This window comes from Astyanax mexicanus, chromosome 7 (assembly GCF_023375975.1).
Source record: "Astyanax mexicanus isolate ESR-SI-001 chromosome 7, AstMex3_surface, whole genome shotgun sequence".
NCBI classification, from domain to species: domain Eukaryota; kingdom Metazoa; phylum Chordata; class Actinopteri; order Characiformes; family Acestrorhamphidae; genus Astyanax; species Astyanax mexicanus.
In genome coordinates, this window is record NC_064414.1 from 7782848 (window position 1) to 7794680 (window position 11833).

At 35.7% G+C, this 11833-nt stretch overlaps 1 protein-coding gene and 1 long non-coding RNA gene across 2 annotated transcripts; one reads left to right on the forward strand and one right to left on the reverse strand.

The window, feature by feature from the left end:
• The first annotated feature begins 67 nt into the window (after nt 1-67).
• On the forward strand, nt 68-6653 carry LOC103038768 (uncharacterized). The gene is made up of 3 exons (XR_454635.3): nt 68-249; nt 1983-2057; nt 2813-6653. It is a non-coding gene; the product is annotated as an uncharacterized LOC103038768 (long non-coding RNA).
• Nucleotides 6654-8055: 1402 nt separating this feature from the next.
• Nucleotides 8056-11824, reverse strand: oip5 (opa interacting protein 5). Its single transcript, XM_007247514.4, has 5 exons — nt 11482-11824; nt 9909-9975; nt 9690-9812; nt 9505-9586; nt 8056-8480 (listed from the first exon to the last, which is right to left on the reverse strand). The coding sequence occupies exons 1-5, from the start codon at nt 11702-11704 to the stop codon at nt 8322-8324; spliced, it is 654 nt and encodes a 217-aa protein (XP_007247576.3). The 5' UTR covers nt 11705-11824; the 3' UTR covers nt 8056-8321.
• Nucleotides 11825-11833: the final 9 nt, after the last annotated feature.

Sequence of the window (11833 nt, forward strand, 5' to 3'; positions counted from 1 at the left end):
ACAGCTTTAATAGGGCGGGTTCTGTGTGCTGATTGAAGGGTCGCTTGGCTAATCAGCTCGCTGGCCGCGCGCTGTCAGTCCGGATGGAGAGTTTAGTGAAGGGGAGAAATGGCGTAGTTGTGTGAAGCGGGCCGGGTCCGGCCGAACCACGCGAAGAAACCGGACCCCGCGGCCCGCTGGAACACAGCAGAGCATGGGGGAACGGACCGGACCGGTCCTTTTATCACTGCAGCGGCCGGGAGGAGGATGGTGGGTCCGCGGGGCGGCGGGGTTTATTGTGAGAGTCGCGCTCCGCGCTGCATGCTCTTTGTTTACCAGTAAAGCGAACAGAGGCTCTCCAAATTCCAGCACCTCCATCACCCACCCAGTCTTCACTCACACAGCTCCAGCTACTGCTACTGCTGCATTTACTGAACACACATAGAGCAGCATTTACTGCATTTTACTGCATTTACTGCACACAGCTATTAATGCGCATAGTCCATTTTACTGCACACAGCCGCAGCATTTATCAGCACTATAAACCAGCACGTGTAGACACATACAGTAAGAAAGAGCAGCAGGAATAAATACTATAGCTACTTGGTTTTTATAGCAGTATAAATAAGATCATACTTGTCCATATAATAGTTTCAACAGGGAAGAATAGCAGGGCTGCCTTCTTTATAAACAGCATTTAATATATTTAGCCTTTTTTAATTCATATATGAATGTATTATAAACATAGTTTTTTGTAATGTAAATAAAATATAATATTTAATCAAATAAAATAAAAAATGAAACTTCATTCAATCAAATATTGTATTTTCTTGTACAGTAAAAAAAATTGCAGGACTGTAGAGGACATACAGTTTTTTTAAATATGATTAACAAAAAAAAAAGAAATGCATTTATTATTTATAAAATGTTAAATGGAAAGTGAATAGTAAACACACACTGCAACTAAAGGTTTTAGTTCAAAACATTAGGAAGTTAGGAAGTCTTGGTAAGTTACCAAAGAGATAAACGTTCAAATTCGTGTTTTAGTTATATTAAATAGTAATAACAGTGTTATTACTTTACACTTTACAAATAAACATTTAAATAATTGTATTGCTTTTTTAAAGTAACAGTTTATAAGATCGTAGAAACCATTTCCAGAGCATTAAAGCAATGATTATTAATGTACATTAGAAAATAGTTAACGATTCACATAATTGTATAATATATTATTAGTATCACTATAAAAATATAATATTTGTTTGACCTGGTTTAAATATTTGCTTTAAGTTGATAAAATGACTCCCTCCCAGGATTTCCATTCAGCTTCTTAAAGTTTATTTAATGATCATATTTTGTTAAATAAAATATATTTTTAAAGTATGTATTTATTTAGTTTAGTCCTGTTGATATACTGTATGCTTTATAATGTGCCAACAATATTATTTTAATAATTTTAACTCCTCTGTTTCTGTATAGATTTACCATGTCTGTTGTACCAGATCAGCTAGATAAGTGACTGCTGTAGCTACTAGGGCTGCAACGATTAGTCGATATAATCTACAATGTTGATTATTTAAATTTGTCGACTACAAATTTCATTGTCGACTAATCGTTAGTTTGCAACAGTCCTGCATTACACAAAGTCCTGGGGACAGAATCGCAATGGGAGATGGGTAAATGGCTTACATACTTACTTACATATTTACTCACTAAATATCAGTACATTCCACGTTTAAACAACATTCAGACATTTAAATGCCTTTTAAATCTTATGTTCAGCTGTTTCTATCATTTTTAGAGGTGGAAAATATAGCAGAAATAATCATTGACTAAATAACTAATCGAAAAAATTATCATCAGATTAGTCGACTACCAAAATAGTCATTAGTTGCAGCCCTAGTAGCTACGAAGCTGTAAAAACAGACACTGTCTATCATTAATCAGCCAGTCTTCAGAGAATGATCTACTTACAATATTGACTAACTGTTCTGTCTTTACAGACTTGTGTTTCCTGTCCTGCTAAAGGAACTGTTTCAACATGTTTTGCTGTAAGACAACAAAAGAACCATTAACTGGTGAGTCTAAAATAACAGATCAAATAAAGAGGAGATTTCTTCAAGTTAAAAACCTAAATAAATAAATAAATATGGAAAGAAAAACTTTACATTCACTTCAGTTTTCTTATGCATACACTTATTTTAGTTGGCTACATGAGGTTCTGACCTGCACAACCTAACAATCTAACCTGAACAAAATTGTAATTCTTAAAAAAAACATTTTCTTTCAAAGTCAAACGAGCACTTAGCGCTTGTACACTGAAAAAGCCTGAGTGTTCGGGTAACCCAAGTTGTGATCAGCTAGCAGTTCATCCCAGGCAGACTACAGTCCAATACACTCATATTCTCATATACTCATATATACTCTGAACGATGAAAGAGCTAGCACTGCAGTTAGCGGCTAGTGCTAATACTGCTCCAGCCTCGGTTCTGGAGAAACTTTACAAAAAAAAAAAAACTCCTTTATAACGCTGTACTTCAGTAAAGTGGCTTTACTGCTCCTTAAAACCTGACTGGTAGAATTCATAAATAAGGCGAAGCGGATTATAAAGTGCTCTGTCGATTTTTGGGAAAATTAAAGGATTTTAAGTGCACCTTATAGTCTGAAAAATACAGTAATCGTTTCATTTTTTAAGATAAGTTTCCTTGTTAGGCTGATTTTAAAAAGTAAACATTATGGTTGTTGGTTAATTAATATAAACTAGTTTTTAAACAGTTTTGTGTGAATATGATGTGGGTTATTCTAAAGCTTGCTCTGTTTTGACTCCTTTCAGATTTTCTTAACTTCATCCCTGGATAGAAATTCACACAATGACCGACCTTCACGGATGAGAAGTCATGATGGCTGGCCTCAGAACTGAAGTCTGGATCCACATTCCTGTCCATTCAGCTTCTGACTTCTTCCAGAAGTTCACACACAGTTAGCTGGAAACAAGTTCTCATCTGTTATGTTACATGTCTGACCCACTTTTATTACAGAACCTACAGACGCATAGGTATACTATAATATGACCACATGTCATTTCCATCATAATTTGAACTGAAGAGTTTTCAAAGTGTATTAGCTTACAATCATAAATCTATAAATAGATTCTAAAGTGGCTGGGTTTTTTTTAATCTTCATTTTTCACTGCTCCTGCTGGTAAGAAATCAATTTGCATTTTGCATTGTGGATTATTCTAGATTGATTTTGTGATGATTTGTGAAGAATTCTCGTGTTATTTTCTTCAGCTAGTTCAGTCAGGACCATTGCTAATTTTCCTAACAGCTAAGGCAGCTAGCTACTAATTAGCAGTTAATAAAGGTATGTAGGCTAATTGTTAGCTACTACAGGGTCTGTGATGATAAAACATTACGTTACTAATGTTTGCATTTAGTTCAAAATATATAATTCATAGTTTAAAATGTATAGTTTCCAACAAATATTGGACTCTTAATATGGACCCTCAACATCAGAAACGTAGGGGTCAGCTCTATGATACATTTTATGAACTTGTAGTTATTATTTGAAATTAGATGTAAATTTTAGCAAACTAATTAATTAAAGTAGACAGTTTACAGTGTAGCTTCTAGTCAGTGTGAGCCAGCTACATTAACTGCTTCATAAAATTAGACAAGAAAACGCAAAATGTCATTTAGAAACCCTTTTATTGTTTGAGCTAATATCTAATAGCTTTAGCTGCATAAAATATTGTTTTAGTCCTAGAGTTCTCTTGGTTGTAAAAGATGTAAAAACCCTAAACTAGTCCGAAAACATAGCCTCTCTTGTTTATGTTGATCTACATGCGAAGTGTTTACACTAGTGGAGCTCATTATGTGCTAGGAATGTTCTTTACTTTGTGTGACTATGCTAGTGTTTTAGGGTGATCCTGAATTGTCTTTGTTTTAGAAATTGAGCTTTTTGGGGTGTTGAAGCCTTCATCTGTGTGTTCATATTCTGTTCTTTAATGAGATGGAACACTTTTATAGGAACAAGATCGTCTATCTCCTGGATGTCTGACAGCCCAGTAGCTATCTACTCTGACATTTTACAAAGTTAGTTGTATTATGAGTATGGGGGAAAAACTCAGTAAGACTCTAGATAAGGCTGGCCACACTTACAGATGTTCCACCCACACTGTTACCTAGGTTCTTATTCAAAGCTGTTTGTTGGAAGATGTTTACCTGGGCCGCGTTACTCCATATGAAAGTTTTAGTTTAGCACAAAAAACAGCAAGCATTTCTGAATGGGTGAACTGTGCAGCCTGGTTTAAACCTTCCCTGGGTAAAACATCCAGGGACATGGGATATGTGCAATATGCGTGCCCTATTCCTTTTCTCTTTACTTTGTCTTGTTTTTTTTTAGCTTAACGTGTATATTGTTCGTTTGACTAACGAGTGACGAGTTGTTCGTGAAAAAAAACAACAAAATCACCAATGTCTTCCATTAAATGATGTATAGATTCATCCGCTTACTTTGTCGTAGCGGGATTTGTCGTGCCAACATTATATGTGGCCATGCATGACTGGACATGATGCTTGCAGAAAAAAAGTTGTAGTTGTAGTAAAAAATAGAAACAAAAAGCATATATAATACAATGAGTTTTCAAAATAGTTATCAAAATAGTAGGGTTGGTTAGTACTTATGGATAGAGGGTCCTTTCCTTGAGTAGCCTTGAGTCCAAGGAGCTTTGGATTGCCTTGTGAATCAAGACAAACCCAAAAAGACCTAGATTTGTTTGTAGGAATCCATTGTTTCCCACTTGTTTCTTTTAGTTAGCTTCCCCTGTTATTATTTTCATGGTCTGGCTCAAGAACCTTGGGTTTTACTAGCGTGAAAATAGCGATGCCAAATTGCATGCTTTTGTAAATGTTTGTAGTTCTGCTAGTTTTGTTAACATAAGAGGTATTTGTGTCAAAATGCTGTTCAGCAACTCTCACCCTATCTGTACCCTCAACCTACATCAGAAGGTCAAGTTTAAACTCAATGTTTTGTAAAATAAGTAGGTGCTTCTTGGTTGTATCAGCAACATGCTGTGAGTGGGTTAGGATGGCACTTAAGTAATAATACAAAAAAATGTTTGGAAAAGAAACTCAATATAGAGTACTGTACAAATTTACTTATAGTTCAGGCATAGTTTGAGAAGATAGCCTCAAGTAGCACAGTAGCATTGAGTACTAGCCTAGATTAGCCTAGAGTTAACATGTAGTAACATGTTTAAAACATATTCCCTAACAATCAAAATATTGTAATGTAGATAAATACCTCAATGACTGGAATGCAAAATATATTTTTTAGAATACACTTACATATATGCAAGCCATAATACATCTGTACATTAGTTACTTAGAAGCAATAATCTTATTATATGCATGAATTAATATAGTGCCAGAATGGTGTTTTTCGTGGAATGGAAAACTGTAGCATACTTGTAGCTGTGGTGAGTGTTGAGGCCTATTAATGATTAATGTGGCGCATACAAACTATTGAGGTCCATTGGTAGAATATGTTCAGTTATCTCATTAGGCTGGTTGTTTACAGCTAACTCCTTTTATCAGTCATTAAAACCAAAAACATTTGTGAATGTAGTGCAACTGAAACTTGGCATTTTTGGCTGTAGACCAGAAACCCTTTGGGTGAGAAGGACTTATTGACAACGTTCATATATATATATATATATATATATATATATATATATATATATATATATATATATATATATATATATATGCACTGCATGTTTTCATGTTGTTACAGCAGCAGAAACCGTAACCACAATGCACAGCAGTTGAATACACAGTCGGCTGCGTCTGAAAGCAATAGGAGCAACGTGTTTGCTAAACTCAAACTGTATCTTCACAGATGGATCCAAGTTACAGGCATTTAATGGCTATTTCAGTTACCACAACAAATTAAAACCACTTAAGTGGGCATCATTGTGCAATAGCTGACTGTAAACTTAGTATTAATTGGTGTTTTTATATTGGAATGCAGGAGAATATAGTTACTGCATGGTAGACTTGGGTAAGAAATGTGTTGTGATGCATGCAATAAATAAACTTTGCTTGGGGCTAAAAACACAACAAAGAGACGTGAAGAAATTTCAGCCAACATTTTCTTTTCTTTTTTTTGTCCCAAAGGTTCGATAATTTATCTATTTTTTTCTTTATTACTACCATTCTCAATTTGGTCTTTTTTTTTTTTGCAAAATGGACAAATTTGAGTTTGTTCTAAGATGAAATGCAGACAAATTATGCATATGTATTAAAAAGTGTGTTATAATGTACATTACAACAGGCAGAGTGGATACAGACTGTAATTGGATGATGTAAATGTAACAGATTTGGGAAATCCCAGCAAACTCCTGCTGGTATCATATAAGCTAGCTGTTTTGTTTTCGACTAGCCCAACGAATTGTTAAGTAATTCCTGTTGAATTGTACGATTCTCTGACCCTGCTGTAACCTGCATTGTTTGCCAGTGGATGGAATATACTGTATGTTGGGTTAAATCTATGCACTACAGATGCGCTGAGCATGCTAAGATAAACCTCTTCTTGATTTTGTACAATAAAAAAAAAAAAAAATAGTCTGCATCAGAAATTTTAGCAATAAAAACAGCATGGTGCCAATCCTACATGTGTGTGAGTTTGTTTATTTGTTGCTCTGGTAGAGTATAATAAAGACTGTTGCATAAACTAAAGATAAAACCTGGAAAGAAACTTAACACCCATTTTTTTTCTTTACAATGAGTGCATTTACATGTATTTCATAACTTGATTTCTGCAGAACATCAAAGATGGGAAATCAGATAACAGGAAAACTCAAGTTTATTTTTAGTTAGTTAATCATAAAAATCAGATTTTTGTTTTGCAATCAACAAACATCACATTAAGCCAAAGGTTATGGTGACTTTGTAAATACATAAAGATACGAACAGCTATTTTATCAGATACAAGATGAAGATTATTTAAATCCTTTAAATTCAGTTTTGGCAACGCTCCTAAAGTGTTTTGTCTCTATCTGGCAGGTGCTGTTACTGCTCGCTTATTTTTGCTACCATGGTCTATTTTCACACATGCACAAAATGAAAAATCCCAGAATACTCTATAAACCAGAGTATGCTTTTTACATGACCCCTGATATTTGCTGTAATTAAATTATAATTGGATGTGCTCACTGTGACACGTTTAACAACAAACCCACTTTAAAAGACTTAACTATTTCATTGTTTAAAGTGTCAGTCTATATTATTTTGTTTCTAAACTAAAAGCAGAAGCATTTCTGAGTGGAGATTGGACAAAATATTGTGTTTAATGGTACCAGTTTGCTGGAACGACCTTCCCTGCTAGGCCTAATATATTTATTCTAAAACTGGGGTGTCGCGTTGCTTTTCACAGCCTCTGAAAGATGATCGCGGTCAGTTTTACTGAACGCGAGCTGCTGGTGGAGCAATGGAGACTTCAGAAGGGGAAACTCAGACCTTAGTAGCTTATTCATTTAGACTGACAAAACTGACAGCCGTATATAATAACTCTGACTGAGCAGGCTCTCTCTCTCTCTCTGACTGAACATAACCTGGAATCGGATTCATCTGCTCTCAAAGGAAAACGCATCACACCCACCCAGTTTAAAATGTTTCTTCTGCATGCTCGGTGCAGTTACCCATTCTCACCAGTGAGGGCCCTAAATCCCAAAAATTACAGACATCAGCTTTAAATAGATTTTTTTTTAATTAAAGCTGAGGAAGATGTTTGCCATTCTGATATATGTTTGCAGAAGCATATTAGAATATTAGAACCAGCACAAACCTTTGGAAATACATGACACAGTCAAAAAAAATGTACAGGCCACTGTTTTTAGAATTTATATATTAGACCTTACAGTGAAGGTCACAGAAGCACCTGTATGTCACTCATTAGAATACTTTGTTCATTTTCCACTAAGGAATACTTCTACTTTAAAATACGGTATATTTTTAAAAAATCCTAAGGATTGCTGCTTTAAGCAGTTTTAACACAGTTCACACAGTGCACAAATTCTGAAGAAATACTTTTATTAGTTTGCTTGTTTTTTTATATAGAAAGTTTGTTCTTGAAAAAATAAATACATACGTACATATTTAAACACATCCTCTACGCCGACATCTGAACACAGAATGTAACTGTTTATCAGTCATTTTTACAGAACGTTAACAAAAACAACAAACAAATTTGCAGTTCTACAAAAAATTGAGACAACTTTACAATTTCAGCTCCAACATCGACAACTCAGGGATGTAACTGTGAACAATAGAAAACATCGACTATTTGCTGCCGCTGGTTAGCAGTGCAGTGGAGCGAGAAGTGCTGGCACTGGCATTGGGCCGGACTCTCCTCTGGTCCACTCTAAGACTGCTCTTTTCTTCCAAAACTTCCTTCAACATTTCAACCTGCTTCAGCTGAGCTTGCAAATCCTGCTGCAGCTAGACGGTCCATCCGTATGGAAAAAAAAAAGTTATTTGTGATGAGAGTTTACATATATAACTGCATTCCAAGTTCTTAAAAAAATTAAAACAAAACTCAATGTTCCTCAATGTTTTTTCTTGAGATAGTTATGTTATAAAATTACTGATATCCTGCATTTATCTTATATTTTAGGACATTTACCATCAATGGCATTCCCATTTTTGCTGTTTTTCACTTTTTGATATAATGTACATCTACCAGTAGTTCTTTACTCTGTGTCAGAATTTCATGATGGATGGATCAATATAAAAGACTCAGAATAAAATCTTTTTACACTGACTTTTCACGTGTAAAGTTGCTACTTTGGAGATACACATTTTTGTGGGGTTCAGTGTCCACTCAAACACACAATGTTCATTGATCCAGTCTGCTTTTATCTTAATGTGTCTTTAATACTCTAATGTAAATGAGTTCTGTTTTTATTGGCTGCAGTTATTGCTCCTCAATCAGAAAGCAGCCCATTAAAAACATTACAACATAGTGTGAATGGGTTACATACATTAATATGTAAATGTGCTGGATTTTATAATGTCAAAAAACAATGGGCCTCATTCACAAACCATTCACATCTTCCTAAGAACTTCTTGAATATGTTGAATAAATATCCTAACAAAAAGTCTCAGTCATGTTCACAATATGCTTTTAAAAACTGCTGATTTATTCTTTACAGCGCTGCTCTTATAATAATGAATCCTACTGTGAATGAAAAAGAAAATCCCAAATAAGAAAAAAAGGTGACTGTCAGAATCTTGTTTGAAGCTGTGTAAATTAGATCTTAGAAATACTTTTTTTTCTAAGAAATAAGGCCCAATGAACCCAAGCTGATTTTGCTACTTATTTTCCCTACATATGGTCTGTCTGTTTTAAAGACATATTAATATTTTTATGTACTAAACTAAACAAAATTTTAGTAAAAAGTAAAGGAAAATTCTCCCTTTAAAGTAATGGTATATGAGACTGAGCCGACCATGCTACACTTACCTCAATGATGTTTTTTCTTATAGGTCTGGTTTCAAAGCTGACTTTGGTAGCTTTCACCACGGTGCACTTGCTTAGCATGTAACTGAACAGGTTAAAATAAGTAAATACAATTTTATTTTTTTTTTCCCCAACACTTGGACACCACATTGTACTTATTTAAAAGCCAAAACAAAAACACATCTCACCAATTTAGAACTTCTTTCCGCAAGAGAAAGAGATTTCGCAAGCTGGACCAATGTGTTGGAGTGGAGTGCAGGATGACACCCATGCTGCGATGACAAATACCGCATTCAAGGACTCTGTAAGTGCTTCGTGACAAATAAGAAAAAGAGGACTTTTATTACAAATTTTAAAATAATAAAAACTAAAAATATTTATGCCACATTAGGGGACAGCTTACTTACCAAAAAGCCAGAGGACCCTCTAGACATACCTCAAACTTCCCTCTGACTTTTACGTCCTGAGTGACTTCTGCATGAACACATTTAAAATATTATGTTCATATTGTGTAAAACGGGTTATTTGAAATAAAACACTCCGATTTAATATTTTAACACTATTCTATAAACCGATTGTTAATAGCAATCTTTAAAGCGCAATTCACAGGCTGTGCATGCAAGAAACACTTAAACATCACACAGAAGAAAGAATACTGCATGGAGGAGTAGAAAAAACAGTTGATGTCAGGTTATTCTTTATATGGTTGCTGGAAACGTAATTTAGGTGTCAAATGCGTCTTATCAAACTTATGCACACAGAAGAAAAATAAATGTTGTTTATTCTGGGTGACAAACAGCAGTGCTGATCTGCCCACACACATCCTTGCCTCTCTGTATCTGCTGACTTAAACACGTTGTTTTGTATTTCATTAATCGCGTGGTCTGCTGAGCCTCATGTTCCCACCTGCATTCACAGTTTAAACTGCAGAGCACTGTGGACAGAGGCAATGCACTGACAAGATGCAGAAGATTCAGTTATAGGTTGCCAGGTCTGTATAGTACACTCAGAGGGGGATTGGTAGTTGAATACAGAACCCTCACTGGGGGATTTCTGACAGTAGTCCTAAGGTCTGAAAAGACTCATGTGAGATCATTCAGGAGAGAAGTTGTTGTAATCATAAGGCTCTGTGTGGTCCAGCTGACTAAGGCGCCGTCACTATGATCTGGAGATTGCTGGTTAAAATGTAGTTTGCCATCAGCTACCGGAGCTCTTGCTCTCTCTGGGTGGGTAGATGACACTCTCTCCCCTCATGGTAGGGTGATGTCGATCAGCACAAGGCATCTGTAAGCCGATGTATCGCAAAGAAGTCGCTGCGCTGTCCTCTGAGCATGCTGGTTAATTGGCAATGCTGCATCAGATACAATGGATACAAGAGACCACTTAAAAATGGTGAGTTTCTTTGATTTTACCAAATTAAAAACCTCTGGAAAATAATCAAGAGGAAGATGGATCAAGAAGCCATCAAACCAAACTGAATTGCTTGAATTTTTGCACCAGGAGTAAAGGCATAAAGTTATCCAAAAGCAGTGTGTAAAACTGGTGGAGGAGAACATGCCAAGATGCATAAAACTGTGAAAGAAAAACAGGGTTATTACACAAAATATTGATTTCTGAACTCTTAAAACTTTATGAATATGAACTTGTTTTCTTTGCATCATTTCATGTCTGAAGGCTCTGCTCTTTTTTTTATTATTTCAGCCGTTTCTCATTTTCTAAATGTCTAAATGTCAATATTTTTATTTGGAATTTGGGAGAAATGTTGACTGTAGTTTATATAATAAAACAACAATGTTTATTTTACTCAAACATATACCTATAAATAGCTAAATTACAGTAACTGATTCAGAAACTGAAGTTGTCTCTTGTTTTTTTTTTCTAATGAAATGTTTTCTGACAATTTCTGACAATAAAAGCACTTCAATAACGCAGTTAACTTCTTTACAAATGTTTTATCTCACACTGAAAACAGAAACTTACTCAGGCAAATGATGGATTTGATACTCTTAGCCTCCCCACAGGCGGACAGGGAGTCAGCTATGACCGTGCTGCACTTGGCGCAGTGTAGAACACAGCACCGCTCATAGTCCACCGTGTGCTCCCCCGGCTCCTCCACAGCTCTCAGCTGCTCCACAACTACGCTGCTCTGGGTGCTATCGCAGTCATAGCTGTCCGTTAGGAAACTGGGCTTTCTGTGAGACATTTTCTACACTGGCGAGAATTTACACCGTGCTAAACAACCAAAACACACACAGCTCTCACTCTAACAAACAGTGTGATGATAGACTCCGCCCATGTTCAGGCTACGAACCAATCAGCGCTACAAACATGT